Here is a 14,854-nt window from a genome sequence, read left to right on the forward strand (position 1 = left end):
ATCAGAATTCATTTCCACACCAGAAATATCCGGTGACTATCTTATTGCTTCTGCTAGAGGTTCTATGCTGAGTACATATAACAGTGGGGCTAGTGGGCAGCCTTGATGTGTTCCATTATTTATAAGGAACCAATCGGAATCCAGCATGTGTCTGACCACCTTAACAGTTGGATTAGAATAAAGAATCATAACATGGTCTTTAAATGAACCCTCAATACCAAAGTTTACTAATACTGCCTCTAAGTATCTCCAATTTACAAACGCTTTTTTCTCCGTCAAACGCCATAAAGGCAGATTTAGTTTGATGGATATTAACATTGTGTATGAGGTTTAAGATTTTAATAAGTGTGGTCTGTGGCACTTCTACCCTCTACAAAGCCCACCTGATCTTTGTGAATATGAGGAATAACTTGTTTTAATCTATGTGCAAGGATTTTCAAATATACTTTAATATTATTTATCTATAATGTATTAGTGATATAGGTCTATAATTGAGGGTTCAGCTTTGGGGTCTTTGCCTTCTTTCAAAATTGGAGTCATTGTGGCTTGTAATAATTCTAAAAAGGTAGCTGGATCGTTAATGAAAATTAAGTAAATATGAGTCTAGTGATGTATACAACATAGATGAGAAGCCATCTGGGCCTGGAGCCTTTCCCGATTTTAAATCCTTAATGATTTTATTTATTTCTAGTAGTGTAAGGGGTCGATTTAAGAGTTCAATTTGTGAAGCAATTTGTAAGAATTGTACAACTTAGCTGAGCCATCTCGCTTAGATAAGGAGATAGTACAAGTGTTTTATAATAGTTAGCAAAGGCATTAGCTATTGGTGTTGGAGTAAGAAATTGTTTATTACCCACTATGATCTTTTTTATAGTTTCAGTTTTACGTTTAGATTTAATCTTATCGGATAACAATTTCCCTGTTTTGTTACTGGAATAGTACCACTTTTGTCTTAAATGTAGGAGTCTCCAGTTAATTAAATCTATGTTTGCGCTAATCACTGGAGGCATGTTATGGCCACTGAGCCTAGAGAGGACATATTTAAGAGAGCTATTTGTTAACTATTTCATGGCGGCCTAAGACATTTCGTATTACTATATTTCAATACTGTTTGGTAAAATTAATGGGAATACCCCATTCCCTGACAAAGTGTTTACTTCTTCACACTATAAAATACTTTATTGCTATGATGCCTCCTAAAAAGGATAGAGAAAGAATAAGAAAAGCACCAAGAAAGGAATAAATCAATTAATCTATTCTGTTCCCCCAAATCAAATATGCAAACAATGGAACACAGAAGGTCTATTTCTGGCAAACACAGGGATCTACAACATTTGGATTCATCTACTGTCCTTCCTTCTCTGGTCCACCACAAAGTTACACAAGAGTTTATAAAAGAATGGAAGTATATTATAAAAATCAAAAAAACAAAGACCTAGAAGATAATGTAGTCCAGATCAAAGCAGAAATATCACATGTTTCGGAATCATTAGCTAAACAAGAATCTGCCATTATAAGTATACAAGAAGATAACAAAATACTTCATCATGCAAACGCTGCTTTACCAAATAAAGATAAATAAAAATTACAGATCCGGAGGATGGATCTCGCAGAAAAAAACCTAAGACTCATCTATCATTTCACCACATGGACTGGGCCTCTATCCATTTGAGCGTTTTCATAGACTACACAAAGTAAAATGTGTGAATTGATTATGCATAACAGCCATAAGATGTCCCCAGGATAAAGCTGGTTATATCGCACCTCGGCATGGTGTCCAAGAGCGCTTTCAGTGATGAAAAGGATGCACTGAGCTCATCGAGTTCAACCTGTATGTGAGATCTTCCTTCACTCGCTGTGCTTATCATCACCTGCTCCCCCAGGGCCAAGACCTCCTGGTGCTCGACCTCCATTAGAGCCAGCTGGCTCATCAACACCTGGAAGGTAAATTGCAGAAACTAAATAATGAAGCCTGAAACGCAGCCCCCCCCCCCCGCCTTTACCCTCCCTGTGAAACGGACAGAACGCCCACCTCTAGATACTCCTCTTGAATGGCGACGACCTCCCCCCGGCTGTCATCCCGATAGGAATCCAGTTCCTGCCGTGCTAACACCATCTTTTGCTGAATTTCAGCAATCTTGTAGTTCAGCATGTAATGGTCATCGAGGCATTCGTTGCTTTTCGCTATTTCCGTCTAGAGGATAATAAGAACTAATTAAGGCAGAACGTGACCGTGAACAAGAGAAAGAAGGAAAAACGCAAGGAGACGAGATTTCAGTTACCGCAGGTATCAACGAGACAAACATTTATGCTACAGACGCAAACCCCGGCCTGCTTATTAACCATTCACTCTTAGTTACGGTTCTCAGGCTATGGTAACAACTTGGTCCAGTTTTTAAGGTCTGAACTATTAATTATACGATCCTTGTTTCTCAGGTCTTGCTTTTGACACATGATGGTGGCATCACATACTAATGTAACTGATGTGTCTGATCCTAATCATACCGCCCTATAACGATGTAACCAATTAATCCAATCCCCGGTTTCCCACCGTCTATCTTTTGGAGGAGATCGAGAAGTATTTGGAAAGGTTCAGTAACGCAAGCCAGCTGCTTACCTCCAGAATGTTTTGCATAAACACATATTCTGAAGAGATCATCCTCATGTTGTTCGTAGGAGTTGGGTTTGATTCAGCCATTGAGAATAATTCCTCCATCTGAGGCTGGAGGTTAATTAATTCTTCATGCAACATCTTTAAGATAAAATACACGGTATTTAGTTGATAAACTTACAACTGTTCCAAAGGAAAGCAAAAGCAATAAAAGCGGACAAGCAAAGCCAAAACAGACAGGAATAATCCTGTGTGTAAATAAATATATATATAAATATATAGTGAATTTCCAATACATTTACTGTAAGTTACATTTTTATATGGATTTTTAAGTATCCAGAACTGTCAAATTGTAAAAGGTATTTTGGAAAGTGAATGAATGAATAACTGTTACATTTTTTTGTTTTTGCAGGTGCCGGTGATCTAGTAACAGACCGTACCTGTAGCCTTTGCAACCGCGCTTCTTTTCCCACAACGTCTTGCTGCAACGCTTTTTCCTTCGCCGTCTTTATTCTGATCGCCGACAACCTCTTTTGCAAGAGTTTGAAGGCGACATCAAACTCTTGGCTCCGAGAAGCTGCTTTCTGTGTGTTTGGAGAAAGCAGAACACAAGAATGATTCACCATCTTCACGATGGCTTGGCAAAATGTAACCTTTTGAATGGCACAGCCTGGCCAGTTCATCGTTTCGCATTAGTTATTTACGTTAAGCTGATACACCTGGTTTAAGGCATCACACGATATGATGGTGAAGATCTGACAGTTGGTTATGGACACTGCCGGCTCCTGTACTGTCAGAGTAACGGGGAAAGGTGCCCATTTGTTTAGGTATTTATAAAGAACCATCATATTCCACTGTGGTGCTGTACAAGAGTTAAATATAATATAACAGTTTGGGCAGGAGGGCTGTGTTCACAGGATCTTACAGCCCATCACAATAAACCTGCGTTAATTGCATTATGTCACTATTATTATCTTTTATTTATATAGCGCCAACAGTTTACACAGCGCTTAATACAATACATAAATTCAAGGATTGACAGACTAAGACAAACCGATACATTTGGTGGAGAGAGCCCTGCTCGCAAGCACTAGAAGTCCACATAGACTAGAGCTATCAAATTCACCTTCCTTCTTGCCACCTCTTTAGTTTAACAAAAGTTTCTGAAACTTTTGGAAAGTTTTATTAAAAAAAAACAAAAAAAAAAACAGTAAAAATATTGCTTGATATAATCACAAGGTACCATTTCTGTTACAAAGTTACTTTAAAAACTTTGCCTTTACCTGGAGTCTGACGAATCCCTTAAAAAAAACCACTTCTACTTTTCAACAAGTCTCTTTTCTGCTTTAGTGATTATCATGCTTCGTTTAAGTAGTTCTGCTTTCCGGTATTTCCAGTTCTATGCGGCGCCCGCCACCCCGAAAAATCTGCGAGGTAATGGTAATAAACACCGATTTCCCAGTAACTTACCTGTAAAGAGTCGGTTCTCTCCAGGAGGTCTTCGTGGAGAGATGCCCTTTCTTTCTCAGCTGTAGCGGCTTCTTCGAGTAGAGCGTCGGCCTTCTCTTCCCCGAGCACGCTGATGATATGGTCCTTCTTCCGTTCCAGTTCTGAAAGCTTATCTTTAAGACTGGCGCTCTCTTCTAGCAGGGTCTGTAGAAGAAGAAATTAATTTAAGTGTTTCGTGTGATTCGGATATAGGACACAGTGGTGTTTATGGTGCCCATCGCCCTGCGTTCAGCACTGGGAAAACCCTTCAATCTAAATTACGTTGTGCAGGAACCCAAATAATGCCTCTGATGGGGTAGTTTATAGGAGAATGTGGGGTTGTCTTATCTTCCACTGCCGAGCTAAACTCAAGGTGGTAACCTTTCCTGGGACCTGAATGGAGAGTGCGTTGGATGTTGTCCCTAAAAAGGAATACTGTCTTAAACATACACATTCTGTAGAATCTACGGCATTTATGGGTATATTTTTAGATGCCTCCACATGGGGCCGAGCAAACAACCTATGCAAGTCTTCCTGGACAAGTCGATTCTCACAACCAAATGACTCGACTAGCACCGTACACAGATGTCACGATTACCTCTATCTGAAGCAAACCGTCGCTCGTCAGTCTGCTGTCCAGAGTCGAGTTCAACACTCTCTCGGTTATGGGCTTCCAAAGCTGGAACTCCCGCAGCGGGTTCTGGAAAAGCTGTCTCAGCTCCGATTCTGTCTCCGTACACAACCTGAAGGCTTTGTTTTTAGCTCTGGAGGGTATATGGAAGAAATAAACTCAAGGTTAGTTTAAGACAAAGAAGAAGAATATAGTGAAACCTACACCCCTTTAAATAATTGATCTACGTCCAGTGAGAGACCCAACAACAAATTGCCCAGACGCTCAACGCCATAAGCGACAACATCAAAAATAATGAGATTGTAGCAATCGGAGTGTGGTGACCCCACCAAAGGAACTACACACTCACAACCCTATTGTGAAGAAGCCACAATATAAATACGTAGTCAGTGAGCAGTCTGTGACTGAAGTTGCCATTACCGCTGGTAGTCTCGAGTTACGCCAATCACCGTGTCTGAAAGTGGTTGGACATCCTTGGAGAATTTAAATAGGTCCTTCAGCTGAACCCTGATCTGTTCTGCTTTTGGTTCTTCTGCTCCAAGAGCTGACTGAGTTACCTTAATGGGGAAAAAAAAAAGAATATTTATTTCAGCTAATATTATTTATAAAATGTATCACTCAAGGACGAAGGTGAGGAGGGCCCTGCTCTAGAACCTCGCTAGTTATAAATCGGCATTTTCCAGGAGGGGGTAATCTTAAATGAAGAATAAATTATCAATTTCCCCACCCACTATTCAGAAATGAATGAGTGTTGTACAGTTCTGTAAATAAGGAATCGCAATGGAAGATTTGCAGCTTGTTGTGAAATAGTCCGGGTATCATTAGACCTTGGGGGTTAGACTTAATGTTACATCTTCAATAAACAGGGCTGAGGTCGATCTAAACTCACATTTAGGGTCCTCCACCTAGAAATCAGCCCCTCGTCGCCGCTGCCTCGTTCCTCGCTTTCCAGATTCCCCTCCATCCTCTGCACCGTCTTCTTAAACTCCATAACGTTGGCCTCCAGTTGCTTGGACAGAATTAAGAAGGCGCTCTCGGCGTTGAGTGATTTCACCAAGTTCTCCTCCTCGTCATCGTTCATGAGTTTAAGCTCCGCCAGGGCTCCACGCAGCTCCTCCAGCTCCTTGCAGAGCTCCTCTGCTCCAAGCGGGGATGTGTTTTTTATTACTTTAGCCGACTTCACTTCCAGGACTTCCAGTCGCTTCTCACCACTTTTAACGTCCTGACTGATCGCCTGGAACGAAAACGCAAAAGAGCAATGGCAGATTTCCAATGCGGCTGCAAAAAACATTACAAAACCGTACAAAGATAAATGGTTACAATAACTACAAAACTTGTTAAATATGACGTTTTATTACATCTCTGTAGCCTATATGGGTCTAAAAGCCTCTGGGGTTCCTCTGGTCTTTATAGGAGTAAGCGGTGGGTTAGCGAAGAATGACTTTCAAAGATGTGATTTCTTTATATTCCAATAAAGTGTTATATTTTTCTGAAAATAAATAAAGATTTATTTATCTTCGGTTGGGAAGACGCAGGAAACGTAAAACCCCAATCAGATGATCCAAACACGCAAACGGTGATTTATTATGACATTAGCCTTGGTTACTGTGCGATGTTTAACGTATGCCTGCTTGATAATAGTCAATATTAGCGTTAATCTATAATAAAATTGATTCAGTTAATAATTATATTAATACATTAATTCAAACATATTTTGGCTAATTTGGTTCTTAGAGGGGCTTCTGCACCTGGACAAAAAAAAACAACAACAAAAAAACCCCAAAAACTTTACCATCTCCAGTATGTTAGGCAAATAAACCTTAGCGGATCTGTAGCTTTATTCTTCCTTTTGAATGATATAGAATGCAAACGTATCAGTGCTGCTTCTGTGTCACATGACAATTAAAAGGATCCTGGTAACAATTATGAATGAGGCAAAACTTTACACGATTAAAGAACGAATTCTGAGAAGGGTTCAGGTAGGAACGGCGTATTTAGTTTACGTTCAGCAGGGTATGCGGATTAATCGGTTAATGAAATATCTCGCGAAAGAGTCAACATTGTAAAAGCAGTGAGTTCCTGTTTCTTAGTTGTGAAAGTTTTAGGCATGAAGGCGACAGGTTCACTTTTATCTCGAATGACGGAAGTATCCGGTAGTTGATTGCGTTATCTCTGGAATGTCACCAGACCCGTGTCATGTCGGCACCCAGGGCGTGCACGGTATTTACCAACGCGCACCACCTAGTGTGTCATAATCCGGACTGAGGCGACCCCAGCTTGCCCATCTGTCACTCAGCATGCCGTCCTCATCCACCTCGTTTACACACGAGCCGCCAAAAAAATAAATAAAAAAGACACACGGACACGCCTTGCGGACCGTGAGAAGAGCGTAAAAACACCTTCTAAAGCAGGCGGTGGCCGACGTGCCCAACCATACAATCCATGGGTGGAGGGCAACGTTTAAGATATTCATAGAATTAAATTAGTCCCTGTGCCTGGATTGGAGGATTAATACAAGAATGTACAAAAGGGACACAATATCCAAAATATCCAATGATTTCATGGCTAGAACACGGATAAATGAGAAGTTTGGCACACGGTGGGGGCGGGGGGCAGTGATAGAATAGAGACGCGTAGCTGCCGCCCGACGGGTTACGATGCTCTGTTTACCCCTCTGGAATGTTGACAATTCGGAAAATAGGAGGATGTAGAAAATGACTAGACTATATAGTAGCCTGGAAATGCCTTTAGGGAGAGGTGGTGCGCGGCAGCGCAGGATGATCCTTTAAGTTATGTTAAGAATACCTGTGCTTATAACATTCCAGCAAGAAACGGAGGTCAGTTTGTGAAAACCTGGAGATTCCCTGGGGACTCCAATCTGCCCCCCCCGCCCCGTAATGGATGATGACCAAGTGCCTCAATCCCCTCTCAGCAAAAAGTGGGGGTATGAAATATTTGTTAACACGGATGTAGCTCTGCGCATGCACGGCGTCCCAACTAAGGTGGGTCATTGAGTAAGAGATACAGGCACACAACTCCAGGGGGCAACGGGACTTTCCTGCTCCCTTGCAGGGGGCTTCTGTCACTGCTGTTGTACGTATATGACATACCTGGGGACTCTCAGGGTTTTCCACGAGGATTGCATTACAGCCATTAGGGTAACACATTTGGCAGGTTACTACATAGATTCTTTACGATGGCTATTAAAGGGTTAACATTTCAGGAGTATCAGCGTCAGCTCATCTAGAAGGTCCCCGGGTATGTATATGACATCATACCCATGAGCAGATAGCGTGAGCGAGGAAGCAGCCAAGACATCTAAGCTACGGGGTATCTCTTCTCCACCCTTCCCTTCTGGGCACCAGACATGTAGGCGGCAGAGCTTACACTCTTCTAAGAAAGGTGCTCCATGGCCACCAGATAAGGTTTACATGGGAAAAGCCAACCATGTCTGCTGTCCAGAGATCTGTGAGCAGGGATTTGCACCCACCTTGGTGACCTCTGTGATAGTATGAAGCAACACACGCCTTCCTCCCATGCCACCCACCTGCAGAACGCGGAGCGTGTCCTCTTTAGATTCCGAGGGTCCTCCGACACAGCGCTTGAGTTTCTCGATCACCTCGTTCAGCCATAATCGGAAGTGGTCGACATCCCGCGCGTACGCCTCGTGCTCTTTGGTGATCGTTTCAAGAAGAGCTGTTCTCTCCTGAAAATACAGACGTCCCAGAATCAACATTAGCCATTATTTGAAACGCTCTCTCCTATTGCGCAGTCGCATATAATGCAACATAACATGTTATATATGATTAGTATTATAGACATATTGAAGTATGACATAATATACAACGTCACATAAACACATAATGCCAAAAAAAGATAGTAGAAACAAAACTGCGGAAGAAAGGTGTGAAAGAGGTTTTTTTTGGGCTCGTTATAACCATTCTTCATGGATTGAATTGCCCTTTCAGATAATAAAGGGTAGAACGATGGGTCTCTCTGCCTCTGGTGAAGGCGCTCATTTGGGCATTCTGTACTCTCTGTAAACTCTGCGGTTTGTCATTACTACTAGAGCATTAATTACAGGAGTAACTTACTATATGCACTAATCCCAATTCAAACACATTTGATCCCGAGCAAACAGCAGTGACGGCAGCCGAGGTTACCGCCAGACCGGAGTTGCTCACAAATAAAAGCAGCAGCGCAAGTCGCTTGATCCTCGCGTGTCTGGGGAAGCTTGCCAACAGCGGCCGCAGTCCAGGTGACCCAGATGAATAGAACATTGTCTCATACTAGACCTGTGCTTTCTTCTTGATCTTCTTGTAGTCGGCAATCATTCCGTTCTGAACGCTCTCGTCCACGCTGGGATCCCCGAGCCGGTTATACAGCGAGGCTGCCTCTTCCAGTAGATGGTTCAGTAGCCTTGACTGGTTGTTGACGTCCTTCAGCAGGACCTCGGATTGTTCGAGCTGCCAGCGCTTCTCCTTCAGGCCCAGCTGAAGCTCCATGTCTGGTTCCAAAGTCAGGGTCATGTTATGGATCCACACGGTAAACTCGTCTTGGGCTTTCAGATACTCGTTCCAGTGCAGCCAGACCCATTCGATGCGGCTGATGGAGACAAATCCTGGTGTCAGCTATATTTATTAGAACATACAGACGTACGCAATGCCTCCTTCAATGAGATGTTACCGGTACTCCGTGCATGCAGAGACACGGGCAGCTCTGACGTGTGACATCTATACACACGCCTGTGTAATAAGAACCATCTGCGCTTCCAGCTTCCCATCTGGATAAGACAGGGCTGTTAGGCACAGAAGGGTTAAGACCCGCACTACGGCTTTTGGCACCTGCCACGGACATCACGTCCACTTATGGGTCAAGGGAATTGCGATCGGATGGCTCAAGCATGCCCCACGCCTTGGGGTGCCAGGGAGGTTACAACACTGTCACAGCTGCCCCCCGAAAGACCTTGCCTTACGACCCTGCATATGGCCTTAAAAGACAAATTCCCGACCCCTAAGTTAATGATTTATTATTCAGTTGGTCTTTTGAAACTTCTACCAATTGTCTATTATTACCCTAAAATGTTAGCAATATTTTTATGAAACATGGGTGGGTATCCCTGACCGTCTGCCATTACTTTTCTAAGTAAGCAAGAGGGTACCAAATCGTGCCCTACAACCCACAATATAACGGGCTCCTGGCTTCTGTCTAGATGGAAACACCAAGTTTCTTTATCCTCCAAGTACATATTTTTTGGGGCATTTTCACTGGAATTATGGAAAAACAATCATAGCGCAATAGCACGATAAGATACAACACAAAATGAACGGAGGCTTGGAACTAAAATAAAACACGTTATACTTTATTAAACGTCTCGAGCGATCCAAGCTGTCTGACACCCATTAGGCCGTCGGGGCAGCTGGCTAATCTGTTTATATGCCGCCATCTTACCTGTGGCAGTGAGTCATATACATCATGGTTTCCTCAAACATGGATTTGATGGTTCCCAGCTTGACGTGGGTCTCGTGTTTATCCTTCTCGCTGCTCTCGTTGTTAAGCAGGGCTTCAGCTTTCACAAGGACCATGTCCAGCAGTAACCTTCCCTCGGGTTCCCGGGAGCAGATTTTCTGCAATGAAAAGTGGCAGGATTTCATGTTAAACGGCGAGGTTCTGTACAGTGGGAAGCACATATTAATTATCGGTTATGTGGCTAAAGTAAACGAGTAGCCGTAGATATAACGTATTATAATGTCCTGATTGGGACATTTCTCAATTCTTAATATAGCGATGTTAAAAAATAACGTTAAGGTTGATCTTTGATTTTCTTTCCCTCGCGGGATCTCCTCTGTCCCCCCCCCTCATTTTTTTTTTCTGTAAACGTCATCGAACTTTGAATTACAAAAAATCTTTACAATTCCGTATTAAAGTGGCGGACCGGTAGGACTCACAATAGCTTATTAGAGCGGGGAAGGAAAGAGAGTCCGTTTCTAAGCTGCTATCACCCATTACTCTGTAAAAGAGACGGGACGCGCGGTGTCGGCAGACGGTCATCTAGTAAAAATGTGCGTTTCTGGCAAAACGCGTGTTTCGACCTGCTTTGGGAGATATTCATCCTCTGGAGGGTCAGCCAAATGTTCATCATAAAACGCGGCTACAATTCATATCCCGAAGCCTGATCCAGGAATTACAACACAAGCTGCGACGGAGTTTATCGCAGCGCTGGAATTAGACTTACATTACGTTATATTCATACAGAACGCAGTTGACTGCTATATTACTCGAGGACTCAAAGGGTTAAAAGGGTAGACATTCCTGCTAGTCTCTCACTATGAATGATGCCTGGAAGGCAGAACTTACTTTTATTATGTGTCAAAGTGTATGTCTCCTAACACGACCTTGTATGTTCTCTGTGATAATACACGTGAAGAATGTGAAGAACGTCGTCTACAAACACCGTAGACGAGCAAAGTGACAGCACGCGATCAACTCTACGGCAGGAGCAGACATTCTGGTTGTATTTCTATGTATTTCCTTTTATTATTGGCCCCCACTCACTGAGTATACTCAGTATATTGTCTCCACAGAGTATACTGTCCTCCCTCACTCAGTAAACTGCTGTCACTCACCTACTCCCTACTCACAATCTACAGGGCTAAATGAAGCCAAATCCTTGAGGCAGAGGAGACGTGTAATCTATATTACGTTTATTTTACCCCCCTTTTTTTTCCCCCCACACACAGGGGTCTCCCAGCGCACTCAAGCATAAAGCGGATCGCCCCCCGAGGTTTTACGGGTCCTGGGCAGCTGCCCTTGTTACTAAGCGGTGCTCCAGGCCACCATTGTCTATGTTGCGCTCTGGCATACGGCGTGGATTACGTTCCCTACGGAGGCTGTGCCGCTAGGTACGGCGGTTCATGGAGTACCCGGGCTGGTTACATGGGAGATCTCTGATCAGAGCAGCGGCGCATGGGGAAGCGCGATCGTCCAGTAGGGTGGTCTACTGCTGGTTATGGTGGCTGCCCCTCGGGAACTGCCTCCCTGAGCCTAGAATATGATATATGATGTTCTATATAACACTATTCTGATAGATGTACCCACCTCTGTCTCCCTGAGCCTGGATTCCAGGGCCGCTCTGGGCCCATGGGTGTTGTCATTGTCCTCGAGACACTTGTGGACAGCTTTCATCCAGGCTTCAGCATCTTCCACGCTGGTCTCAAACTCATCCTGAAGACTTTGAATCATTGCATTGGGTGACGCTGGAACACAAGAAGAAAAAAAATAACGAACTAAAAGACAATCAGCCTTTTACTGCCTCCTATATTTACACCTCTGAACAAACCTATGTAACAGTTTGTACATCTAATAAATATAAAATAGTAAATTATATATAAACAACACATTGCACCCATGTATGTCCTGTTCTCAGGATCGGCATGGAGATGTCACACAGATCTCCTTTAAACCGGGACCCCTGTAATAACTTTTTGGGCCAGACATACAATTTTAAGATTTCTAACTCTAAAGATCGTCTTGAGCTCCTCACCCATCATCGTACCTCTGCACTGGTATCTTATTTAACATTATATAAAGTTTTTGCGACTGTTGGGAAGAATTCTTCATCAGAAAATTAGAATATTTGTAGAAGTCTCCCCACCATATTTTCAAGCCTCGCTGGCAGAATCAGAATCATCAAAATCAATGAATATTTTGCCATCCGCTGGTTAATGAAAAGGGAAATGGCATTAAAAGAATAGCGCTGACAATATGCTCACTAGGCGGCCCGACACTAAAGCGGTCGAAAATAAACTCTTGTATACACATGAACTTCGCAGAAATCCCATAAAGGATCCAGAGCGTAAATGTAATTCTGTCTAAATTGCTATAAGTGGAAGGACCCTCTGAGGAAGCCGGATGGCGAAGCGCGTCGGGGCTCCTGTGCCGCACTAGGGCTCTACCCATTTGGTGTATTTGGTTTTAGACATTCTATTTTAGCACTGCCTTGTATATCTAATATTATATTTCTTATATATTGTAGTGTACTACAGCAGTACCACTTTCTTTCCCTTTTTAGCACTTACTCTCTCTGGTGACCATAGCCGCTTTTTCTGCCTTATGTAGTAAAAAAAAAAAAATCAATAAAATAAGCAGGGACGGGCTAAGATGTAAATCCATTCTCCAGCTCTACGGCTCTGAAACGGTTAATTCTTTAAAAAAAAAAAAAATTAAAAAAAAAAAAAACACTACTTTTATCTATTCAAACCCGACAAAAGCCTTCTGTACATCCCTGCTATGCGCCAGTAAAGCACACGGTGTGTTTAGGTAATTTGTAATGTGTCTATTAAGATGGCACAATCTGGTAATGAAGAGGTTAATTTATTTTCAGCGGTGGCTCGCCCAGCGGAAGCGGGGTTATGACTCCTCGGTGATCGCCGCACGTCCGGCCGCTTAGTATATTAGGTGGCTGGCAATGGGCTTTTCAGATGAATTTTAATCACGTTTGTATTTAAATAGTGGAAAATGTTTTGGGAGGGAGGCAGGGAGCGCCGCGTGAGCTGCCAGCCCCGAGATACCCTTATAGGAAAGCCATTCCTTTCTAGGTCAGACACGTCGACATGCCAAGAACTTCATGAAATGTATGGTTCATAGCTGGAGATTAACCCATTCACTACTACAAGCCCACACATTCCCAGCAAAATCCTCCCGTACGGACCATTTTTATTGTTCTCCAGAAATGTTCTTAATGTCTTCTCGAAGTGACTTTTTGCCACTATTGAAGATAGAGGATGCCAATTGAAAGGTTCTACCCTCTGATCCTCATTCTCGTGGGTTCCTGATTACTGCTGACCTCTAATACCCTGTAATTCTACCCAAAAATCCATGCCATGCAGACTCAAAATGTCCCAATAACTTTTTTGTCTACATTTTTTTTTTGGAGTTATCGCGTGACTTTGCTGGGATTTTGGACAAAGTAGATATAAGCAAAAGAGAAATAAAAAAATAATTTGGCAGCCAATGATACATTTTGCAGCCGTAACATTCTATGGATGGGATGCTTCCAGACAATGCGATGACTGTTAGGCTACAGAAAGAATGATCCTCATAATGTAAATATTGAGCATAAATCTTTGGAAAAGAAACTGTCCTATACGAGACAAAGATAGGCGGATATTTCCATGTGTTTTTGTTAAATCACGTTTAAAAAACGTCTACTTTAAGAAAGTCTCATTTAGGCAAAAGGTAATGGATGGTGCATCCCCAGAATTGGATAGAGAAGGAGCTTAAAACAAGTTCTGAAGGATTGGTACCAGCCCAGTGTCATTTGCCAAGTGCTGGATAGTTCTAAATGGCCTCACAGTTTTATATCAGGGACGCGTTGGTTCCACTTTCGTTGTAACGAGAAGCTGACACTCACCAGTGAAGGTGGATACGGCAAGCCAGAGCTTCCAGAAGTGGAAAGAGGAAACTCTCTGCTGCTAAACCACTGATAGGGAACCGCGAAGGACGCCGACACCTGCAAAGAAAATTGAGAAGTAACATATTACCAGGGGTGCTAAAGTGTATGTACCACCTGTCCTGAATCACACTGAATGTACACAACAGTCTTCTTCACGGAAAAAAGAGCATTTCCACCATTTAAGACCAACTGTCTACGAGGTTGTCCAGTGGTCATCCATTTTTTTGGCCTATGTTGTTACCTTCTACTTAGAGACTTTCATTAATGACACTTTACATTATCCAAATACATCTGATGCCTTTAAATACATTCTAATGATTTACAACTATTTGATTGGAAATAACATGTGAATGAATGAGCGTATTAATAAATGTTGAACGTCTGTTCAAAGATGCTCCTCTAGTGCAAGATGTGCCCCATTCTAGCAGCCAAAAGCTCGATGGGAGGGGTAGCGTTATAACCTACAAACACATTGTAAAAACAACTGGATATTAGTCACACCAACTAAAAAAAAAATCCAACGCAAAAGGAAATCTGTCTCAATCATTCTTCCGCACTTAGGACGTTGCATATAACGCCACGGTATTATTTTTTATTATTAGCTTTTATTTATTAAGCGCCAACTAATTATGCAGCGTTGTATAATTTAAATGGGGCAGATATCACATAC

At 42.6% G+C, this 14,854-nt stretch overlaps 1 protein-coding gene across 1 annotated transcript; it reads right to left on the reverse strand.

Annotated features, from left to right (window-relative positions):
* Positions 1-1,764: 1,764 nt before the first annotated feature.
* LOC149275759 (nesprin-3-like) lies at positions 1,765-11,978 on the reverse strand (the record flags this gene model as incomplete). The annotated part of the gene is made up of 12 exons (XM_089504349.1): positions 11,829-11,978; positions 10,182-10,357; positions 9,026-9,335; positions 8,278-8,436; positions 5,620-5,964; positions 5,151-5,287; positions 4,698-4,863; positions 4,078-4,264; positions 3,052-3,191; positions 2,618-2,752; positions 2,033-2,194; positions 1,765-1,937 (listed from the first exon to the last, which is right to left on the reverse strand). Coding segments are annotated over exons 1-12 (2,234 nt in total), but the record flags the coding sequence as incomplete, so codon positions are not given.
* Between the last annotated feature and the right edge of the window lie 2,876 nt (positions 11,979-14,854).

The sequence above is a fragment of the Sceloporus occidentalis genome, unplaced genomic scaffold (genome assembly GCF_023333645.1).
Source record: "Sceloporus occidentalis isolate IW3139 unplaced genomic scaffold, rSceOcc1.0.p SCAF_267, whole genome shotgun sequence".
NCBI lineage: Eukaryota > Metazoa > Chordata > Lepidosauria > Squamata > Phrynosomatidae > Sceloporus > Sceloporus occidentalis.